Genomic DNA, 21646 nt, shown 5'->3' with positions numbered 1-21646 from the left:
TAGAAAGAAAAAGAGAAAGAAAGCGAGAAAAAGAGCAAAAATTAGTTTCAAGTGCACGTTTTTCGCCACCTTCCCCCATTGAGCGCACGTTTTCGCCCCAAAACTTACTTGTCGCCCGGTACACCAGGTGTGCCGCGAATAGACCAGATGTTGTACTCGTTGACGAACGCATCCCGACCCGGCGCACCGTTGCGACCGTCCATGCCCGGCAGCCCGTCCAGACCCGGCCGGCCCGAGTCACCGTCGTCACCGTATTCGCCCTGTTCGCCCGGCCGTCCTGGGTATCCAACAGCTCCAAAGTCGCCCAAGTCGCCCGGAACACCTTGATCGCCGCGCTGCCCTCTGTCGCCTCGATCGCCCATTTCTGGCGTCAGATAGATGAAGTTTTTCGCCCGTCGCAGCACACCCGGTCGTCCCGGTTCGCCCGGTACACCACGTTCGCCAAAGTCGCCCCGTTCGCCTACAAAGCAAATGGAAAGTTACACATGAGTGCAAGTTACTCTGAGAATGCTCCAATCTCCCCCCGGGTCTTTACCTTTACGGCCCAACAGTCCCTTCAAGCCTTGCTTTCCGGCCGGACCCTGCAAGCCGCGCGGCCCCGGCAGCCCCCGATTCCCGTCGTATCCGTCCAATCCCGGCCGCCCGATATCACCGTCCTCGCCCTTGACGCCCTTCGGTCCGGGCGGGCACGTGCCACAGTCGTCGCCGCGCAAACCTTTGTCACCTTTCGGGCCATTGTATCCGTTGAAGCCCCAGTCGCCGGGCGGTCCCGCCCTGCCAGGCAGTCCGGCCGGTCCGGGTGGCCCCGTCACGTTCACACCGATGCCGGGCAGACCCTTGTCGCCCGGTTCGCCATCGTCGCCCTGGTCGCCCTTCTCTCCAAAGTCACCGTTCAGCCCGTTCGTGCCGGGTTCGCCCTTGGCGCCCTGCAGATTGCGCCCCGGGAAACCGACCTGTCCCTTTGCGCCCGCCAGCCCCGGTATGCCTCGGATGCCGAGCGGTCCCGGTGGTCCTCCCTCGCCGTCGTCACCGCGCTGTCCTGGCGGCGAGATGCCTTTCGGGCCGGGCCGTCCATTCAGTCCCGGATCGCCGGGCGGACCCGTTGGACCCATGGGGCCGCGCAAGCCCTTGTTGCCGGGGATGCCGACGTTGCCCGGCCGGCCCGGTGGTCCCATGTCACCTTGCGGTCCCTGCGGTCCAATCACAATCGGTGCCAGCTCGGGACGATATTCGCCCTTCGGTCCCGGCGGTCCCTGCACACCCGGCAGCCCCGGCCGTCCATCGTCTCCCGAGGGGCCCTTGTCGCCCGGCATACCGTCCAGTCCGGCGTACCCGGGCGCACCCTTTTCGCCCTTGTCGCCCGGTGCGCCCGGCGGTCCCTCCTTGCCCTGCTTGCCCCGATCGCCGAGCTTGCCTTCCTCGCCCTTGAAGCCTTTCTGGCCCCGGTCGCCCTGCATGCCCGAGTCGCCCTTCATGCCCTGCAGTCCGGCCATTCCATCGTAGCCCCGGTCACCCTTCGGGCCCTTCATGCCAATGTTGACCGTTTCGTTTTTGCCGACCAGGTAGTAGTACGGTTCGCCCGGATCGCCCGGTTCGCCCGGGCAGAAGTCTTCGCTCGGTTCGCCCTGCTCGCCTTTGGGGCCATCCAGTCCGGCATCGCCCGTCTCGCCGGTCGTCCCATCGAACCCGTCCGCACCGCGGCCACCCTGCCAGCCCTGCTGGCCCATCACACCGGGAACGCCGGCCACGCCCCGATCGCCCTTGGTGCCCTTGGAGTTGATACCGCCTTCGCCGGAGGTACCACGCGGCCCGGGCACACCTGGAGGACCTTGGGGGCCACGCTCGCCAGGTGGTCCCGGGTAGCCGGGTGTTCCCATCGCACCGTCCGTGCCGTTGCATCCGTCGATACCGTACGGGCCGCGGTAGCCGGGTTCGCCCGGAAGTCCCGCATAGCCCGGGGCTCCCAGCGGTCCTCGCTCGCCAGTGTCACCCTATGGGGCGAAACGGAATTTCAAGATTAATATTTCGCCCTTTCGCGTTGTTTTTGGAACATCCATCGCTGATACTTACACGATATCCTTTCGGTCCACTCGTGCCCATTTCGCCTCGATTTCCACGATCGCCGCGTAGTCCCGGCGGCCCATCGTACCCAATATCGCCCGGATCGCCAAACTGCCCTGGTACACCGTGCGGCCCAATCTGTCCCGGCGGTCCCTTCACTCCTTTACAGTCACATACCGTCTGGTTGCAGACCTGCAAGTACACACCAACAAAGGAAAGCATTAAAGTCATATGAATCATTTCTCGATCGCAGCATTTGAAATCGTAACCACATCATCGCCCCATCATCATTCAGATGACCTAAATTCGGAGCATTATTGGGGCAACAAGAAGGAGTTCTTGTGGGCCGAACCGAGCTGCCGGTTAGTGCCGCTGTGGTGAAGGTGAAGCAATCGCCAGGAGTCATAAAAATAGAAAAACAAACCATTCATGCTTCCAGACTGTTGGTTGTGCTGCCTTTGCCTTTCTGTTTGGGCGATGCAGTGAAGGCTTGTGTGCCCGCGCGCACACTTCGCCCGAAAGGAAAAACTTTGTTTTCCGAAGCGAATTCCACAGCAAGCGGATCCGTTGAGCAAGCGGACATATGTGTGTGTGTGTGGTGATAAAATGTGTTTTCCTGGCACGGTGTAACCAGAGGGTGTACTGAGGGCGCGTATACGTTCGGCTTCTTGCAGCATCTGCAATTTCATGCTGGTACAGATCAAGCTGCTGACAGCTGAAGGGGCGGCGCAGTGCTGCGGAAGATGCCCCCCGAGGTGTGGTGGGGCACACGTATTACACACATTGCGTTGGAGTTGTTTTATTGCTCAACGTTCTGTATTTTAATGCTCTTGCAGTGGTCGTGTTAGCGCTTCGATCGCTCAGGCTCTATTTCGCCCCGGTTGATATTCCATTTCGCCCCGAATTACAACATTATTGATTTTCTGTCAAAAACAACAAAGTATCTCAAACATCATCCTTAATCTCAACACAAACGTGCGCTTGTTTGGGCTGGATTAGTATCTGACACGCTTATGGCCGCATAGCCGAGTTGGAAATGGCTCGGAATGCCATTACCCTGATCAGCCGGGAATGCGAACGGGAGATCTTCCCGAGACTGGTTCCCCGTGGGGGATATCGAATCGGCATATTGACTTCAACTTGATGCAAGCGACTCTCTAAATCTGCATAATAACTACCTTCGCGTCGTTGGACGTCGTTTGGCGGCATCACTCCACGGAATCGGCAGGCAAGCACAAAACAATCGAAACCAAACCCTTGGCTGATAAGTTCGTGCTCGGTGGAACACACTTCGTGACGTGAAATTTGTCCACAGTGGGGCGGTGTAACTGTGGCGCGCGAAATTTCTTTCCCCAGTTTTCTCCCCGGAAGGAATGGTGGGTTGGAAAGTACCAACCGATCGAGCACAGGTCCACCACAGGTCACAAATGTCTTCTTGCTCCTTGCCCAATTGTCTGGTGTAAATTCTACGCGCCATTCACCACGGTGGTGGTGCAGCAGAAGACAATCATCTTCGTGGCGTAAAAGGGCTCTCCCGAAACTTGGGCAAATTTTGGACACACCAAACCAGTTCTCGCAGTTCCCTGGCCATGGTAAGGCGTGCATGGAAAGCCATCACCAAGAATTTACGGTACCTACCCACCAAAAAATGGCTGGGAGGTTGCGTGTGTGTATGTGTTTTTTATTTGGTTCTTTCTTTTTGTTCCTTCATGAGGGACCCTTAAACATAAAACCAGTTAGCGTAAATGTATCGCGCGAAATTTCTCTCCCGTTGCGTTTGTGCGCAACAAGAGGGGTGTCGAGAGAATGGGTGGGTTGGTGAAATGCATTTTTAAACATTGACCGCACTGTTGCGGCCGTCGAATGTTGGGGCAGTAAAAATTAATCAATTTAAAGGGTAGAGACGTTTTAAAGTGTGTGTGTGTTTTTTTTTTTTGCTTTTTGCGGTGATTTTTTCTCGATCTTCCTGGTGCTGGTGCCTACCGCTGAGTCTGACCACTGTCTAGGGCAGGGTTGAGACAGATTACGGCCTGCGGCTGGCGATCCTTGCAGATACACAACCTCGCTTAATGTCCGATGGAACGACGGCAGCGAAAGATGATCATTAACTTCTTAATGGATTCGAGAACAAAAAAAAGGCCCGAATCGAGAGCCAAACAGAATGTTAACCGGTGGCGTTAACATTCGGTACGTGTTGTGTACAAATGAAGGATTGTTGAATTTTACCTCCATGTGTATCCTGTCGACAAGGGTGCGCGCGGTACCTAATTTTATTTACACGCAGAACAATTTATTGAATTGAAAGTGATTTTTGTTTTCAGTCATTCTAAATGTGATTCCCCTCTTTTTGTTGCTTCATGCGTTGTTTTCTCTATGTATTATTTGCAACGCCGGTTAACTGTTACACAAACCCTTGCTTGTTTATGGTTGAATTTCGCTCAAAAGCATCGTTTCGCTTCTCGGCGGAAGGATTTTAATGGTTGGTTATCAATCGTGTGCCCTGCACTGCATTCCTTTCACTTTTGCGGTGTTTATTTTTATTTCTTCATTTGTACGAGGAGAATTCGCTTTTTTTGGAGTTACGGGCTGAACGTGATGTTAATTCGTATTAAAATTATAATAGTGTGAGACAGCGCACGATCGCAATTTAAATCTTCATTGCATAAACAGTAACGAAACGGCAACTTATGGAAATTGTTATTCATATTTGAGTAAAAGTGAGTTTTTTTTAAATAAAAATGAAAATGAAAACGAATAACTACTCATATGTTTGGGACCAACTTTTTTAACAAAAAAATACCATAAACACACTGAAAATTATTGATATATGAAAACATGAAGTAATGCAGATAGGCTTAGGAAATAATTGTAACAGTTTATTAGAGACAAATGTAATTAAAAGTATAATTATAAAATGCACCGTCCTATCAATTTCTCATAACTAAAGGACGCACGGATAAAACTGGTTAAATGTAAACAACAACTTAAAATAATCCAATAATCCAATTGAAATAATCCAGTTAGGCTTGGCTGTATAATAGATCTTTTTTTTTAGCGAACACTCATAGATAAATATGATTTGAAAAGAAATTCGTATGTTATAAGTTGCAATAATTCTCAAAATATCCGGAAGATATTTATATTATAAATACTATTATTTTGCAAAAGAATGTGAAATAACTTTTTCACAATTTCAAAAGCAATGGTGGACCAAAACCGTATGTTTGTTGTAAGCATATGATTGTCTTGAGGCAAAGAAAGGATAATTATCAATGTTTAAATTAATATTAGCTGCAGCCATTAACCTCTTGTTACACCACTTTGTCAATAAAGAATCATGATAATTTAGATTGAACGTTTAGATTTTCTAATTGCTTGTAAAAAAACATACAGCAATGAAACTGTGTCCCTTTTTATTAAGTGAGACATATTTTATGTAACAATAGATTTACTAGCTCCCGTATTTTTAACGACAGCAAAACGAATCATGTGTCTGTAACTATTAGGAAACATTAAAGACTCGATTGCCGTCCGACTCGACCGACCTGCGCACCCAACCCCAGCGCGCCAGCAATTAAACGCGGAACCACCAAACGCACCTCTGCACCTAAACTAAATCGCGGCAGGCACTAAATCATCGCCGAAGCTATTCGCGCTTGCCGCCTCTAATTGCGTCGCGTCGCGGCTCAACACTCGCACCACCGCACTACGCTCGGACTATTAGAAAGCCATCTATTAACGCATCTCCCCCGCGTCGGATCGTCACCGCGTGTCACCCGTGCACCGACTTCCGATTGCAACGCGCCGAAACATGTGTTCCGTTCCGCCTCTTTGACAGTTGCTGATGGGTGATGGAACGAGGCATGCATTGCCGGCGGTGGTGGTATCGGTTTACCAGCACACACCCGAAATTGGGGTACTAGCGGTGGTGGTGGTGTGGTGGTGGTGCGGGTGTGGTCATGTTACCAGCATGCTCTTTCCACAACGCGGGAAAAATGTGATGTTTTCTTGGGCATTTTGTAGCATTCTGTAGCCATTGAGCCGTCCCGAAAATCACTGCGAAAAATGGGCGTACGGCCGCATGCTTAAAATTACACTTCCGGCCTCCGGCTGCTGGAAGTTTGCTTGTGATCCGTGCGGAACGAACCAATACACATCGCAGGCTGAAGGACAGTGTGGCTGTTTATCTAACGAGCGGCGAAAGACGCTCGCCGGCAGTTGTTGCGATCGATTGCGTGAGATATTTGTGTGTCCCGGCTGTCGTTCAACTGGGATGGTAAAAACACATCCGACGAGATCTTTGAAGATGATCTCGGGTGGGGAGGTTGGCTGTCGGTCGGTGTAAACAAACAGTGGGATTGGAAAGAAGCGGGTCGGTCGCTCGTCATCGTAAGAATAAACAGTCGACCTGATTATGATTTGCTGCTGTTGCGATAATTGTACAAAATAGGGATTACACAATTTATTTATCCCCCATCTTCCGGATGAACTTGCTGAACAATTGGTTGGACTTTTTTCGTTCAAAAGTAGTGCAACTTTCTGTTTAAAATAGTGGAAAAACTGTATCTCCCTGGCGAGCGAATGAAATCACTTTTCATCGGCAAAACAAACGAACGCTCACACCAGCCACCAGCAATGATGTCAGCCTCCTTCCATTTCTTTCCTTCCGTCGTGGATGATCGCTTTCGGACAAAACAAGATCATTGCATAAACGAAACCGAAGGGCATATGGACCATTCTTCATGCGTGTGTGAAAAAACCCCGCAACGAGCGCCAAGTGTACGAAGAGGGGCAATAAAAACAAATATTCGCTAAATTGATAATTAGTGCACGGAATCGCGCTGTGCCATGCTTCGCTCTGGAGCGGCTTCGGACGACGTTGCAAGTGAAGATGCACTTGCTATGCACATTGTAATGAGCCTTGCAAACTGTGGCGGCAGATTTGCATGGGCGCGGTGTTGTGTGTTTTACACGCGCCGCCCAATACACACACGGCAAGAATCGACGCGCATGCATTTCATTTATAAATACACACACACACACAATGCCAATACACACAGAGCTATTTATCGGGATCGCGCGGAACGTCGCGGCACATTGCCACCGCGGGATCATCGCGGGTAAATCTTGCATCATCGGCATTTTTCATCCTGCTGCAGCCGCGCGCCAAACGAAACCGGAGACTCCCGGAGAGGCGTGTGGTGATGCTTGCTTTCTTGTTGCAATTTCGTTTCGCTCCCTGCAGCACACTGGCGATGGGAGGGGATGGGGCGTGGGGTTCTGTTATTCTTTCATTCTTGGCCGCGGTTTCTTTGGAGGGAAATGCCGCCAGTTTTCTTCCCGGTTTTTTTTCTTTTGGTTTGTTTTCCTCTGATCCGTGGACCGGGCGAACGACAGATCGTTTTCGATCGCACACACCATGTGTGTTACACGCCGCTAGATGAGAAAACCATATGCTCGGAAGTGTGACTAATGCACGGCATTCGGGGTACGGATGCCGGACGTTTAGAAGCGTTCTACTGTGTTCAATTGTTAGAACTATTTGCGTAATATACACACACACACACACACACACACACACACACACACACACACACACACACACACACACACACACACACACACACATGCCAGTGTCATTGGGGCAAGAAGTGCAATCACAATCACAAATCACCTCACTAGAATTGCATTGCGTGTGACGTTTCATTCCACAGCCATTAACAGCTGACTATGTGTGTGTGCTCGTATGTGACCATAAACGGAGCAAAAGCAATGCCACACACAAGCCCAAAAATGTCCCACGTTAGCAGGTTTCCTGTTGCATCGGCTGCAAGTTCATTAACACCGCTCATTCTGCTGATAGAATGGAGTGGCGCGTTCGGGAGTGAGGAATGTGGCCCCCGAGGGGCAGGGCGTTTGGACGTCCCACACGACTTCCCAGGGCATTCCCAGGTCTCCCAGGAGACGGTCGGTTTTGTTCACAGTTCGGGTTCGTTACGAAGTTATTAATGCTAATAAAAGGTTAGCTCAAAGAAGAGTTTAAAAAGAATCGACAATTCAGAATATAGCTTGCCGGAAAATTGTGGACCTCAAGGATAACAACAAAGTAATATAACAATTATGTTGGATGAGAAAAGATAATGTTGCTTAATCTATTTTTGTGCTACAGTTGCTCTAAATGATTAAAATGTGTCTTTGGAGTTTTTTTACAGCTTTTCAGATATGTGTTAAAGAGTTCCCCACGACTTATTGCTTGCTTGCCGTAATATTTTGAGTTCGTCGATTTGTTCAGTGTTTCCTATCAATTTTTGGATCGTTTCCACAATTTATTCTAGTCTTCCGATTGGAAATCAATACATTGGATCCAAAAATGTCTGAGAAACGCCCAATAAATCGTGAAAACAATTTAAAAAACTACGAGAAGCATCAAACAATCTTCGAGATTCAACCAAAAAACGTTGGAAAACGCTGTATCTGTCCCTCAAGTTATTGGCTGTTTTCCTGTTTTTGACCATTTATATCACACATGTTGAGACCGTATTCGTATTTGGTAGAATTCTAAACTAGTTGAGTTACGAGATCAAAAAGCCTCAGAACCAACCAAAAGAATGCTGGTTTAATTCGAAACATTTAAAACCCCAACATTTTACAGATTTTCTTTAGGATTTAATTCAGATTTTTTTCAGAGGATTTAAACTCCAAAAAGATCATTCCACTGAATGTGAATCAGCTTCAATCTGTATCTACCATTCCAATTCTAGAGCCCAGTAACCCATTGAGTAACCCAAAGCTATAAGTAATATAGGCGATCAACAATCAAAAGAATCGGTGCGACTGCATAGATCGTTGTTAAAATAACGTCCGCCACAGTTTGTTTGCAGGATACATTAGACTTGACATTTGATTTGTGGGTTCACTGACACTTTCTCCATCTTACTAGATCTTCTATCAATCATGCTATGAATCATACCACCATAAAAAAGAAAGAAAACATAGTTAATTTACCATTTCAAACTAGAACAGTTCATCGTCTCTCGATTATGCTTCTGGGCGGTTATGATAAACATCGCATTACATCGGCATTACGTCGCATCTACTGATCAATCGAATTTGCACATGGAATGTCTTACATAAATAATTACTTCCACTGCCAATGCGAGAACCCAGGATCCCGTCGGCTCAGATACAGAAAGATAAACACACTTACGCACAGTAGCAGTTGGAGCGAAAAAGATACATCAAAAGAAGTCGGTGCAAAAATAAAAACAAGGTACACATATTCTTCATCAAACATCACCCACCCTCGATGAGTCCCCATTGGCAGTCTTTGTAGGAAGAAAAGAATCTAAAACATAAAACCCAGAACGATCGTTGCTTTTGAAAACCGCTTCACCAGACACATCCGTTCGCAAGATGTGATAATTGCGCTTGTGCTCTCACCAATCCACAAGAGCACAAACCATACTTCCCATGCCGCATTTTGGCGAGTAGCAACAGATGAATGAAACTCTGCTCATTAACAATCGCGTACGGTCCCCACCCAGGCCCCACTTATGAATGGCTTCGGTTGTTGCGGTTGTTGTTTTTTTCTGCTTCTGTCGCCTGTTGCCATCTAATACAACTCGTCACCCCAAACCACCGATGACGATATGCACGCAGAGTGTATTAGAGATCGCCATCGGATCCCGTTGGGGTGAGTGAGGGTTTTATTTTTTATTTTTGGTATTTGTGGTCATTGTACGATTTCGCGATACGGCTTACTTGTTGCCGCGATCCGGTCTGTTTCCATCTGGCGTAGGAGTAGTAGACAGTTTGTGTGTGTGTGGCTTACGTGTCGGCGAGTGTCGTTGTCCACACTTACTTGAGATCTTTTTGCAACATTTTAGTCACTTATCACACGAAGAAGGCAAGAAACACACACACACACACACACACACGCACTGTGGAGGGGCCAGAAAAGGAAGTCTCAAGTGGGTGGCAAGCAGCGGGGAGTTGACTGCGTATCACCACTTCCTGGCATTGCGCAAATCAAACCAAGTATATAAAAAAGCATCTCGCAGCAGCTTACCAGCGCAAAGGCAACACGCTTCCGCTCTAAAAACAAAACCAAACGTGTTCGACGGCGAGCACATGGCTTATGAAAGAGGGGGGGGGGGGAAGAGGCTGAGAATAAACCGGCAGGGCTTATCGGCTTTTTGGGGGGAGAAATTGTACCGCTTTGATAACAAATCCTCCGCAGTGAGCGAGCGAGCCCTACACATTGCCAGCAGGCAGGATATGGCACAATGGCCGCCAGGCGTTTGAAGGTTATGTGCGAACGCCACGTGTCCTAACACTTCCCGGACTCGAGATGGTGTAAATGGGGCTATCATCAGTGCCCTACTAGCCACTTCAATCAGTGTTAGAACGCTTATCCAAGCTTGTTGCGTGTGAGAAAGGGTTGATAAATTCAACCCGCCTTGCGCTACGCACTTTCTTCGTGAAATTAACGAACGGGAAAGTAAAATTACAACAACAAAAAAATAAAAGGAAACCCCATCCCCAAAGCGAAGCAAATTGATTGGCAAATTGATGGAAATTCCCAATATGGGAACGAACAAGACATGTGGGATGCATGTTGTTATTTTTGTTATATGTATCCCTCTCCCCAAAACCTAGATCGCTTACAATCTGATCTTTGGTTGGATCTGCCTGTGGGACCGGGAAACTACACAACCGCGCTCTGATGTGCAGATTGAAACCAGGCACTTCACCAGTAGCAGCGCAGTGGCACATTAATTTATGGACAGGCAATAAATCAGCACCGAACAAACGGCCATATCTGTTTGCGGTCGTAGGAGATTTCGACTCCCCGACCTTTTCGTCGACCGAATCGGAATGTCTTCTCATGGATCATTGATATTAACAAACCGGAACCGGTGGCAAACATCATTAACAGAGAGAGAGAGAGAGCTTATAGGAGATATCATTCGTCAGGTTTTCCGGTTGCTCATACTTATTGAGTCTATTTCCAGAGAATTAGAATTAGGATCTTTGTAATTAGGAAGTGGGATTTCGTCAAGATGTGAAGCAATAAGAACCAGACCAAAGTCCATCAACAATGCCTCCAACACGGAGCTCCTTATCTAGTCCAACATTCTAATCCGTCCAGCATTCCTCTATCACATCAGCAATGATAACCGTTGATGGTCAGATTTCTCTCCATTTGTGCTAAAGCTGCCCACCCCTCCGATGTACTTACAACGTTGCACCACTTTGATGTACACCGGGCCGCGCAAATTAACACGCGCAAATTAAACAATTAAGCGCGACAATGGTAGGCCCAGTTTTGCTATCAGCCTCGTTTTGTAAGCCCGAGAAAACAACACCAGTCCGCTTGTCGCCAGCCTAAAATGGCCCCATTCTGCGCTGATCTCATCTCCTCAGTAATTATGTCATCGCACTGATGATTGAATAGCCCCGCGATGCACCACATCCGCCTGAGAAGATGGTGTCATCTGTAGATTGCATCAACATTCTTGGCGAATACCTTATTTTCCGCCTTTGCTTGCTGGAAAAGAACATATGCTCGATCGCTTTTACTTTGCGCTACCAGGAGGAGGAGAAGTAGTTTGTGTTTTTTTTACACGCGGCTAGAGCGCCTTTGATGGACGTCCGCGTACTCCACGGGCAGCAGGCAGCTGGCAAGCTTCCAATCATGGGTACACCCGTTTCAAGAGCAGCAGGATTCAGTGCTACCGCTCGGGCATGATCTTTAGGGCACGCGTCAAATGAAATGGTACAGGGCCGGTATGTCATGCGAGAGCCCTTGGGGATCTTCGTGCGCTCCATGGGTGGTCCTGGAAAGGGGTATAAGTAAATGCGTGTATGGGATGGTGATTTATGCACCTCGGGACGGGAGCTCGGGATTTTCTGCTCAAACTCTTCCACATCATTTGCTGCACGAATAGGATCACCGTGTTTACATCGAGCAGGGATTTGCGGTTTGGAAAAAAAAACAAATGAGAGAGTTTTTTTTCCCTCTGTTTCATTCGCCTTCATCTCCTACGCTGCACTGTTTACTTAGGAAGAGTTTCAATGATGGACAGTAAACGCCGATTACATACCGTCGTCAGTAGATGCGCGAATGGGATTTTCGTGCTGGAAGAAAGGCTAGAAGAAGCATTGATTTTATTCGACAAAAAATTGATTTGATGCGATGAAAGTACAATCGAACACCAGTTCAGTCCATCTGGGGGTTGTCGCTCAGAGATCAGAGTATGGAAGCGCCACAGTAAAGGTTTCGTCAGCAATGTTTTGATTTACAGGCACGTTTTGGCTAGTCTGGAGCAATGGTAGTTTCCTAATAACAAACGCCGCACACAGTTTAAAACAACAGCCGTATTTTGTTTGTTACGAAGGTTTTAAAGCAGATGTACTGTGCTCTTCTTCGTCTTCTTCTTTTTGGCGTTACGAACTACGCAGTCGTAGCAGTAGACCTGCCTTCTAAACGTATTAGTAAATACCAAGCAACCGGGTGGTTACTAGTGAAGGATCCAGATGAGAATTGAACACGCCTAGCGCGCTATAGTAGCCTGCGGGTCTAGCCAATGGATCGCGGTGATCCTCCCGCGCACATGTGCGTTATAAGTAAATATTATACCCTAATTAAAATTATGATACTTAACAACTGAAGCTTAAAACCCACAAGTACCGACAGTGCCCCATTTTAACACTTCCAATTTGTCGAGATAGTCATCTGTTCATAGATTATTTCACTTTATTATTCCATCCCCTTTAAGGCGATGATCGTTGGGCAGTGAATTTCGCTTTCAACCTCAAGAAGAAGACGCACAATAAAGAGAAGCAACAGGCGAAAACAACTCTCTCTCTCTTACACACACACACACACACACACACACACACACTGGTCGCCTGCGCTGGACAGATCTACTACGCCCAACCGACGCACAACACATTGGATCGTAAATCGGATTTTGTGATCGAAAAATTACAACGCCAACGCCCTCCAACGATCGTCCAAGCCGGACAAACCGGAGGAATGGAGCAAACAGTCGGGACAGCCTTTAGGCCAGTCACGCACAATCTCAGTACCGCGCCAGCATCAACTTGGCTGTAAGCATAGGCGCGAAAATAAAACAGCCAACGAACAACAACAAAAACCCCGCCAGAAAAGGGGAAGAAACACTTCACTGGTTTCCCAACCAAAACCTTTCCTGCCGTTCAAGCGTGCATTTGGCGCATTAGGTCAGCACGTACCGGCTCACATGTAGGAGGTTTTGGTTTGGCTTTGCACTACCACCAGCACCACTGTTGTCCGGCATGACTATAAATTTGCACCGAACATGAAACGGCCGGCTTCGGGTCCCCGATGGACGTTGACCATCACGCGGTGACATCGGGGCGAAATGCACACCGAAACGAGTCCCAGCTAAGTTTTAGGAGCCGGCAGAGAAGGAGACCGCCCCAAGATGCACAATTATCTCGTCACCTTCTGCAGGTTCTTCGGGGATGATGTCAGACTGGGGCGTGGAGGAGGGTTGACATAGACCCAGAGAAGTTTTAGCTCCAAACGTGTGCCGCGGGATGCAACAAAGTGCAGCAGCACCATCAACGCGCTTCACGGTTGTGATTTATGAGCCAAACTCTTTATGTAGGATGCCCCACTTGCAATCTCGTCTCATTCTGCCCCGATGTTCGCGAAACGACTTCCGACGGTAATGATGCGAGCGGCTGGCGCTTGCCGGCATCTTGCATAATGTGGCAAGGCGGCAGCAAAAAGCAGTGTGCGCAGCAGCTCTTCTGCCTTGAACTCCAGAATCTGTGACGGGAAACGCCGCCTGTGTATGCGTATGCGACCTTTTGCATGGGACCGAGGATCGTGAACGAAAGCAAAACTAGGTCCATAAGTTGCTAGGTTTCATGCGTCGCTAGAACTGGGTGCAAGGTCTTGGCGCACCGTAGCGACAGCGCCCGACAGGCCCCCACCTCGAACTGAAACCCCAATTAGTGCGTTCTGGTGCCTGTGGCGACCGGATCATTTCCAAGAAGAGAGATGTGCATGAGTCGCGGGAAGAATAACTCCGAAAGGAAGAACCGCAGCATGTGGCAACTTGTTGCGAAAGATACCAACAGAATGTTTTTAGCCCCTGAGCCGAGGGCAAAAGATCGTCGAAAAACGTCGCTGGCAGCGAGTTTGTTAGATTGTTTCTTATACTGATATATACATCATCCTTTGAGTTTGAGTTGGATGAAATTAAAAGTTACTCACACTCAATGAACCAGTTGACAGATGAGATGCAAATTAAATAAATCAAGATCGCTAATAAGCGTAGATTAATTGTTCTCCGGACATAAAATTCAATCCATGCACATAACTCAACATCCCAAGCGTGTTGGGCCTGCTGCTGCTGTTGGTGTGGATTAACCGGAACGACCAGCTTTCCCGGTGAAGTGAGGTGGCTTCACGTTCCATCCTCAATCCAGTAGTGGGCAACGGGAAATTTCTAGATTCCCAGCACTGCAACACTGGTCGATTCAAAAAAGGGCAACAATTATAAACCCGGGGGCCCGCTTCCCGGGACACTCTGCCGAGAACGGTTTTCGGCTTGGTGTGAGGGGGTAAAAATAGAAAGAAACTAGGAAAGTGTCTGAAAATAAATTCCTTCACGCGTAAACAAAACTCTCCATTCGGGCGGGGGTTTGGAAAGAAATGCATCGAGCGTCCTCCGTCTATTGGGTTTCGAGGGAGTGCATCGGAGTTCGGACGCGCGTACGTGGCCCAAGCAACGACGACAACGACGACGATGCCGATGCTCGTAGGTAGAAGTTTTCTTGGTTCGGGGAGAGTTTTGAGCTGTCCCAAGGCAAGAGATTCCAGCGCTTCGCTGAAGGTTTCTTCGCCTAGAAAGGGATGAAGCTGGAAATGCCTTTTTGCATACTTTCTATTTTGCATACGCCCAAAAACTGGTTACAATAATGAGAAGGTACGTGGTACGGTAGAGCCAGGATTGGTCAATGATGAGCAAAAGAAGACTAAAGAGAATTGAGATATTGCAGTCAAAACTGTGAATGGATCAGTGAAGTATCTTCTGCTATTTCTTGTTGATTTATACTCCAGCCATGTCTTATGTAGCTCCAATGGCATTTCAACGTCCACTTTCAATCGAACGCGACCATCTCCTCAGCAACTCATTTCAATGCACTTTCTCAGAATTCCAGTGGGACCTCCCAGACATTCAGAAGAACCCTTTTCCGTATGCTCATCACAGCCCCCGAATGCAGAAAACATCTGCCAGTAGAGTTCCGTGCAAAGATTTGCAACGCTACACTGAAACCAGAGCGGAAATACACTTTCTGTTTATGTGTACAGAAACAACAGCAGAGCGCGCAACATCTTCAGCACAGCAGAACCACAGCATACGCGGCGGTAGAACAAACCGACTTTGAGCGCGTAGAAAGCATATGTGAGATCTTTCAGTACGGGAGGGAAAATCAATCAACCAAACCGTATTCCATTGCTTAGATTGTGCAATCCTTGTTCAAGCGAGAGACGAAAACCCCGACAGGATGGCGTCGATGGTGTGTCTGTGTTTATCGACGATACGCTGTATCGCAACCAAAAACCTGTACAAACCGTAGCAGTACCGTAGATGTTCTTAAGATGTCATCCGGAATGATTCTGCCCACATCAGCGGGGTGCATTTCGCACCGTGTGAGTCATGAATGGAACTCCATTTACACACGTACAGTTCCACTGTGCTCGCCTTTTAAGCCAGATGGAATCGGTTGGTGAAAGAAGAGATTAAAACAGCTACGGTATGCGGCGGGGCCGGGTAGTTGCACACTGGCATCATTTTCCTGGCCAGACCGAGACACCGAAAAACTACGGTGGAAAAACAACGCCCGCCTGGAGCCGCCCGTGTACACAGCGAGCGATTGCATCCGATACGGTGTTTCGTGGATGCTATTTTTGAAACTCCGGGCCTGCCTGATGCCGACGACGGATGGAAATTTAAAATATTTTATTGCACCTAAATGTACACCCCACGGCTGTGTGGAGCCGATGTTGGTGAAGCAAGTCTCCTGCAGCAACATCAGCGCATTCTAGAGGTTTGAGCTGGAGGCGAAGGCGAACACGAATTGGCCAGGTCCATCTATACCTTGTGACACAGTGTTAGGGTGAGAACAATTTGTTCGATGTAAGAAGTGACAAGCTGTCACCTTAAAGAACCGATCATGTGTTTGAAGATGGTAACATAATAGTGATCGTCTAGCGATCGTGATGTGATATCGGACAGGTGACTGTATCCTGTCTTTTCCATCAACTTTTCAACACCGCACCTCGGCTAATGATGGGCGCCAATCCCGGCCAACTGTTGGACGCACATCATGCAAACTTACAGCACTAAATGTACCAAACGTACCGCTTATGTCAACTTCGCACCGAGAAGTGCACCGCGACGAACGACCGACTTTATAGCATCGGCTCCATAAATGGGCACCGAGAATGCATAAAATTGGACCAGTTCCATTTTTGGAATGGGTTTTCGCACGATACTGCCGCACCAAAATCGCGTGCGACTTAGGGGAGGCGGTGCCACACGTGATGCGTAATCTCCGCACACTCTAACCGGGTCTATATGCTCCTGGTGGCAGGTCATAGGAGCTCCACATGCTTCTCTCGCATCACGGTATGGCAGATTTCTGGTACCGCAAGCACACGGTCTGAGATGTTTACATCCCCATCGGTACAACAAACAGTTACGAGTCTCCACGAAGGAGTGATTGGGAATTTTTGTTGCTTCTGTTTACTCACATCAACAATCCAACGAACCTGTGTGTTGGAAAATCTCGTTCCCTTCCTTTACATTTTTATTCGGTAAAGACTAATGCGTACAGATTGCTAGAAGCGCTGGTGCACACTGCAGCTGGTAGCATTCATTGTGCAATAAATATCACACTCAGCATGCTTGGAATATATACGAGAGGAGAACTTGGAGTGACGAAGATCGCGTGCCAGACCAGGAGTTTCCGATGCTTCCGGGGGGCGAAGACACAAGGCACGCGTGCCACGTTCGCAAGGTTCTTACACGTTGGTTGAATTATCACGCGGAATGTGGATTGCTGTGTCTGCATTTTCCCAATTTCCACCCGTCAAGCGATCAACCGATCAGCCGTTAGGAGTTGATGATCGCGTCGCAGCGAATCTATGCAAGGCGCAACGTATGTTCGATACATCATCTGGCCGGTTTCCGATACCGATCGTGGTGGGACTTTAACGAATCAACTCATCAGAGAGACATCAAGCCAACCTTAAAGAGGCGGTACTTTCAACAACGTAACCGTTCGAACACTTTGAAGCTATAAATATCGCTTAGCATAAGTATCGTACGTGGAGGTGGAAAAAAGTGGAGCAGACGTTCTGCTGACGTTTCCGCTCGCAGTACTGTTTTTGTTCAGCAACGGGATGACGGCGTTTAGCAATCTGGAGAATGCATGTTTGAAGTAGTGCATACTACTCCACCACCACCAACCAGCACCATCATCAAAGCGGTGCGAGATCTGCTGACAGGAACACCTTCCTACCAAGCTACCTCTCAAGAGTCTTATTGACCTATTAAATCGGTTTTAACCTCTTGCGCGAAGTACTAGGATAAGATAAATGGAGGTGTGTAGCGTTTAGAACGTTGATAAATTATTTCTACAACTTCGAAGCTACTTGACGCAGTAACACCTCGTCGGTGATCGATTGCCGGTCAGTGTTTTGCATTGTTGGGAGTAACTTGCTCGACGTTAGCTCACAAAATCCAATTCCATTCTGGTTCAGTGTACAAGTGGAGTGGGCTAATGTCAAATTAGAGATAGCGCTTCCTACGCATCTAGAATCTGTCAAAAAATGTTCACTGAAAGTGATATTATACCCCAAACAGCTGATCATCCATCCCATATAGGGCGGAACCGAACGTACCGAAACGTATCAGGTTCCTCTCCGCATCTTGAACTCCCATTCTTGGAGATGCTGTTGTTGTTGTTGTGGGGGACCATTTCTTAAAGATCCCGTATCTCGTCATGATGAAACGCCCTTACACACACAATGTCGAGTGGATCTGTTGGCTGCTGGTTTTTCTGGGCAACCTAGCACCGGTGATGTACAAACTGTTTACATTCGATTCTTAACATCTAATTTATTTCATATTAATGGGTTGAAAACGAACATACCGTCATACCGTTCGCAGGTCATAACAACGTCTAATGCCTAGGTTTGTGCTGCTGGTGGCAGTCCTACGCGTGGATAAGGGGTAATGACTTATAATTGTTACACATCTCTGAAAGGGTTTGGGAATTGAAAATACCGTACCCTCCACGGACGATCAAGACACGGACGGAGCAAGTGTTTCCTGTAATGGATTTACGAACAGAAACCTGACACCTAGCTGTGTGAGTTGGAGTGATGCGATTGGAAATTGGTGCTACAGTGTAACAGAAGCTTCCGCTCATAATTCGTTTGTACGCCTGTGTGCCTGTGATCTAGCGTATTTATGTTGCTACAACTCAATGCCCCTTGATCCGGGACGTAGCATTGAACCGGCTTATCAGCAAACAAACGGTTAAAGTGTGTGTCAACTGACAAGTAACTGGCGCATCTGTCAAATAGACAGTCAGTATTTTCAAACACACCGAGCACTGAGATCACTCGCATAATGTTTTGTAACATGAATGGCAATCAATGTTCAAGCCTGGACAATGTCCCAAACCCCGCCAGCTGCAAATAATCATCTTTAGTTATTGTGCAAAACAATCGTAATACCGCCTGGTGCTCTCACGACGAAGATGACGACCACGAGATGGACTCGGGACGGGGTTTGAGCAATGCTAATATTGTACAGCACACAGCACCATGTGCACCACAGTAGCAGCAACACCGGGAGAAAGAGGCTGGCATCCACTGAGCTAACAAAATTGCACTCCACTCTAACACAACACGAGCCGAGAATAGCAGATGTATAGCAGTGGCAAGAGGGCAGCAAGTGAGTGGGGGCAAGCATTTTCGGAAGGAAGCATAACGTCATGGGTCGAAAATAAACTGGAGCAACTGTTAGGAGGCAACGACAAAAACAAGCCCCCTGGATCCCGAACACCACACCGCCATCATAATGCTCTCGCCATTTGTTTTCGCTCGTTTTGTCGCGCTGTACCATGATTGCAAACTGCAATCATCGGGAGAGCGCATCGCGAGGCTGGTTTGTTGGTTGGGACTGAATGTGCGGGAGAAGATGCAATACCGCTCGACATGGAGCTGTGCAAGGGTTTTGCTATTAGCGTAAGCAAATGAGTTCGTGGGTGTAATGGGTTAGATTTCTATCGTGCGCCCGGGCACAGAGAGCTAGCCGTTCGTGAGGTTTTGGAGAGTGGCTGGAGAGAGCGCTTGTTGGTGACACAAATTGATCCATTTGTTGAGCTGTACACGACGGGTGCCTAAGCCGTTTACGCCTGCCGATCCAGACGAGATATGGGCAAACATAATTAATGCCGATTGGGAGTTGAGCTAATTAATACATTGCATCTAGCATCCTGTTAGACAGCTTACAATACAATGTTAGACATCCCACACGCACACGCGTGGTTCAGGAAATATCTTTAATTTAACCACAACGGCAAGTGAATGCCTGAAAATATGTGGCCTAGCACGGGACGCGAACAGTCGAGCACAATCAAACTCCAACTGTCCTAATTACGTACCCGACACTCGCCACAAAGATGACGGAATAGAACTTATCACCGTTGGGCGACCGGAAAAGTTCACCGCGAAAGGTTAGCGCTACGTGTGTTAATCAGTTTTATGTTATACATTACAGCACCACACTGCCTTAGCCATATAATAGCAAAAGCAATATAACAAAAAAGCATGAAGCAAGACAACGAAGTCCAGTGATGTCAATGAAAATGTGTACATTCAGACAAACAGGCTAAAGAAAGTGCGGTCGCAGTGTAAAACATACTCCCTGGCTGCTGATAAGCTCCGCTGGACAAAACATTCGCAGCAGCACCGAAGACAGCCGGAGAGGGACTTTCTGGTGGGCAACGATAGTGGGGAGGATTTCATTGCAGAACGATTTCAACGATGGCATGGAACACTAAGCTCCCACATGCGGGTCGAATCATCCTTTCGCTCGGTTTTGTGTAGATCACAGCTCGCTGGTCGAGGTCGAGAGCCGATAACCTTCCCGAGACCTCTTCATAAAACCTCAACTAGCTGGCGCACACACAACTATGTGGTTTCAGCTTTTTTTTTCTTTTGGGCAGTAGAAATATTTGAAACCACACGAACCAAACATATGGTTTGCATGCGTTGCTATTTATTCTTGGACCGATGTAGTGAGGTGCAATTTTATGACTCGCTACGAACTATTTCCAAACGCATCGTGCAATAATAAACTACAATTGCATGACGGGTGAGCAAATATTTTCTCACTACTACCGGCTGTAACTGCCCCCGCGGCAGGATGCACTCGATGGTTATGTGCTTTCCTTCGCCCCCCCCCCCCCCGCCCCCCATAAACAACGGCGGAAAGATGGTGATGTCAGCGCGAACTCCCTTCGTCGCACTCACATCCTCGCATCATCTGCAGGAATATCTCCGGGTTTTTGGTTATTCTGGCGTTGGAGAAGATGCAATCCCCCAGTTGCGATTGTAATGTAAACTGACCTCTTTGAGAGACTGGGGACGACGGAAGGCGACGCAATACGAATGAAATAACCCCACCAGAACCTGATGGCGACGAACTTTAATGAATGAATGCATAGATGCGCAAAGATCACTGATCTTTGCATGTTTAATCGAGTGCTGATAGGGCGTTGTAAAACAATCGTCGATTGAGTGTAGCCCGCTGCCCGCCCACAAAATCTCCTCGATGCAGCAAAACAAATAAACAACCAGTAATGAGTTTTCCAAACTTTTCGCAAATCTTGACAAATTGATGCACTGCACCCGATGACGACAACGACGACGATGCAATCTTCAGACACATCGCCAGACAAACCAGAGTCCGGCACAGATTGTGCTACTTTGTTCGAAACGAGCTATACGGAACCAGTCGACGGGGCAGTGTGAATGGCACCGGGATTAATGTAATTTCTGACACCGATGGCAAGAAGAAGATGGCACGCCATTTGCACGCATTAATTAATTGCCAACCTCTCGGCTGGATGACAAGGCAGGACGATGATCAGTGTGGAGCAAGACACGCAATATCTCACGCAACAAATGGTAGCACCAGATTGTCTGGCGTGATAGGGGGGCGCCTAGGCCTGCTTGCTGATGTTGATCCAATTCTTCATTTGCCACGTGCCACAACCGTACGGATCAGTTGCGCTCACAGCGCTTAATCGCTCGGTAGGTAGGTTGTGGATGACGCGGAGAAAACAATGTCTTCATTATCGTGTTGTGCCACCAATTCAATTCCAGCCAATCTGGCTCAATTGGGCGAGTGATGTTACTATGCGGAAGTAGGAAGCGTCGCTTGACGAGCTAGGATAATGAATGGACCGTGGAGATGGAGGAGGGAGTGTTCCTTCTGTGCAA

General features: G+C 48.2%; 1 protein-coding gene across 1 annotated transcript in view; it reads right to left on the bottom strand.

The window, feature by feature from the left end:
• Positions 1 to 21646, bottom strand: part of LOC120902365 (collagen alpha-5(IV) chain) — a 29484-nt gene that overhangs the window by 4283 nt on the left and 3555 nt on the right. Inside the window, exons 2-4 of the mRNA XM_040311063.1 lie at positions 2071 to 2253; positions 536 to 1991; positions 109 to 460 (exon numbers count right to left, since the gene is read on the bottom strand). Coding sequence (XP_040166997.1) covers positions 109 to 460; positions 536 to 1991; positions 2071 to 2253 — 1991 coding nt within the window. The remainder of the gene's footprint in view (positions 1 to 108; positions 461 to 535; positions 1992 to 2070; positions 2254 to 21646) is intronic.

The sequence above is a fragment of the Anopheles arabiensis genome, chromosome 3, assembly GCF_016920715.1.
Source record: "Anopheles arabiensis isolate DONGOLA chromosome 3, AaraD3, whole genome shotgun sequence".
NCBI lineage: Eukaryota > Metazoa > Arthropoda > Insecta > Diptera > Culicidae > Anopheles > Anopheles arabiensis.
The sequence above is the reverse complement of the archived record's forward strand: the minus strand, read 5'-3'. Positions and strand labels throughout refer to the sequence as shown.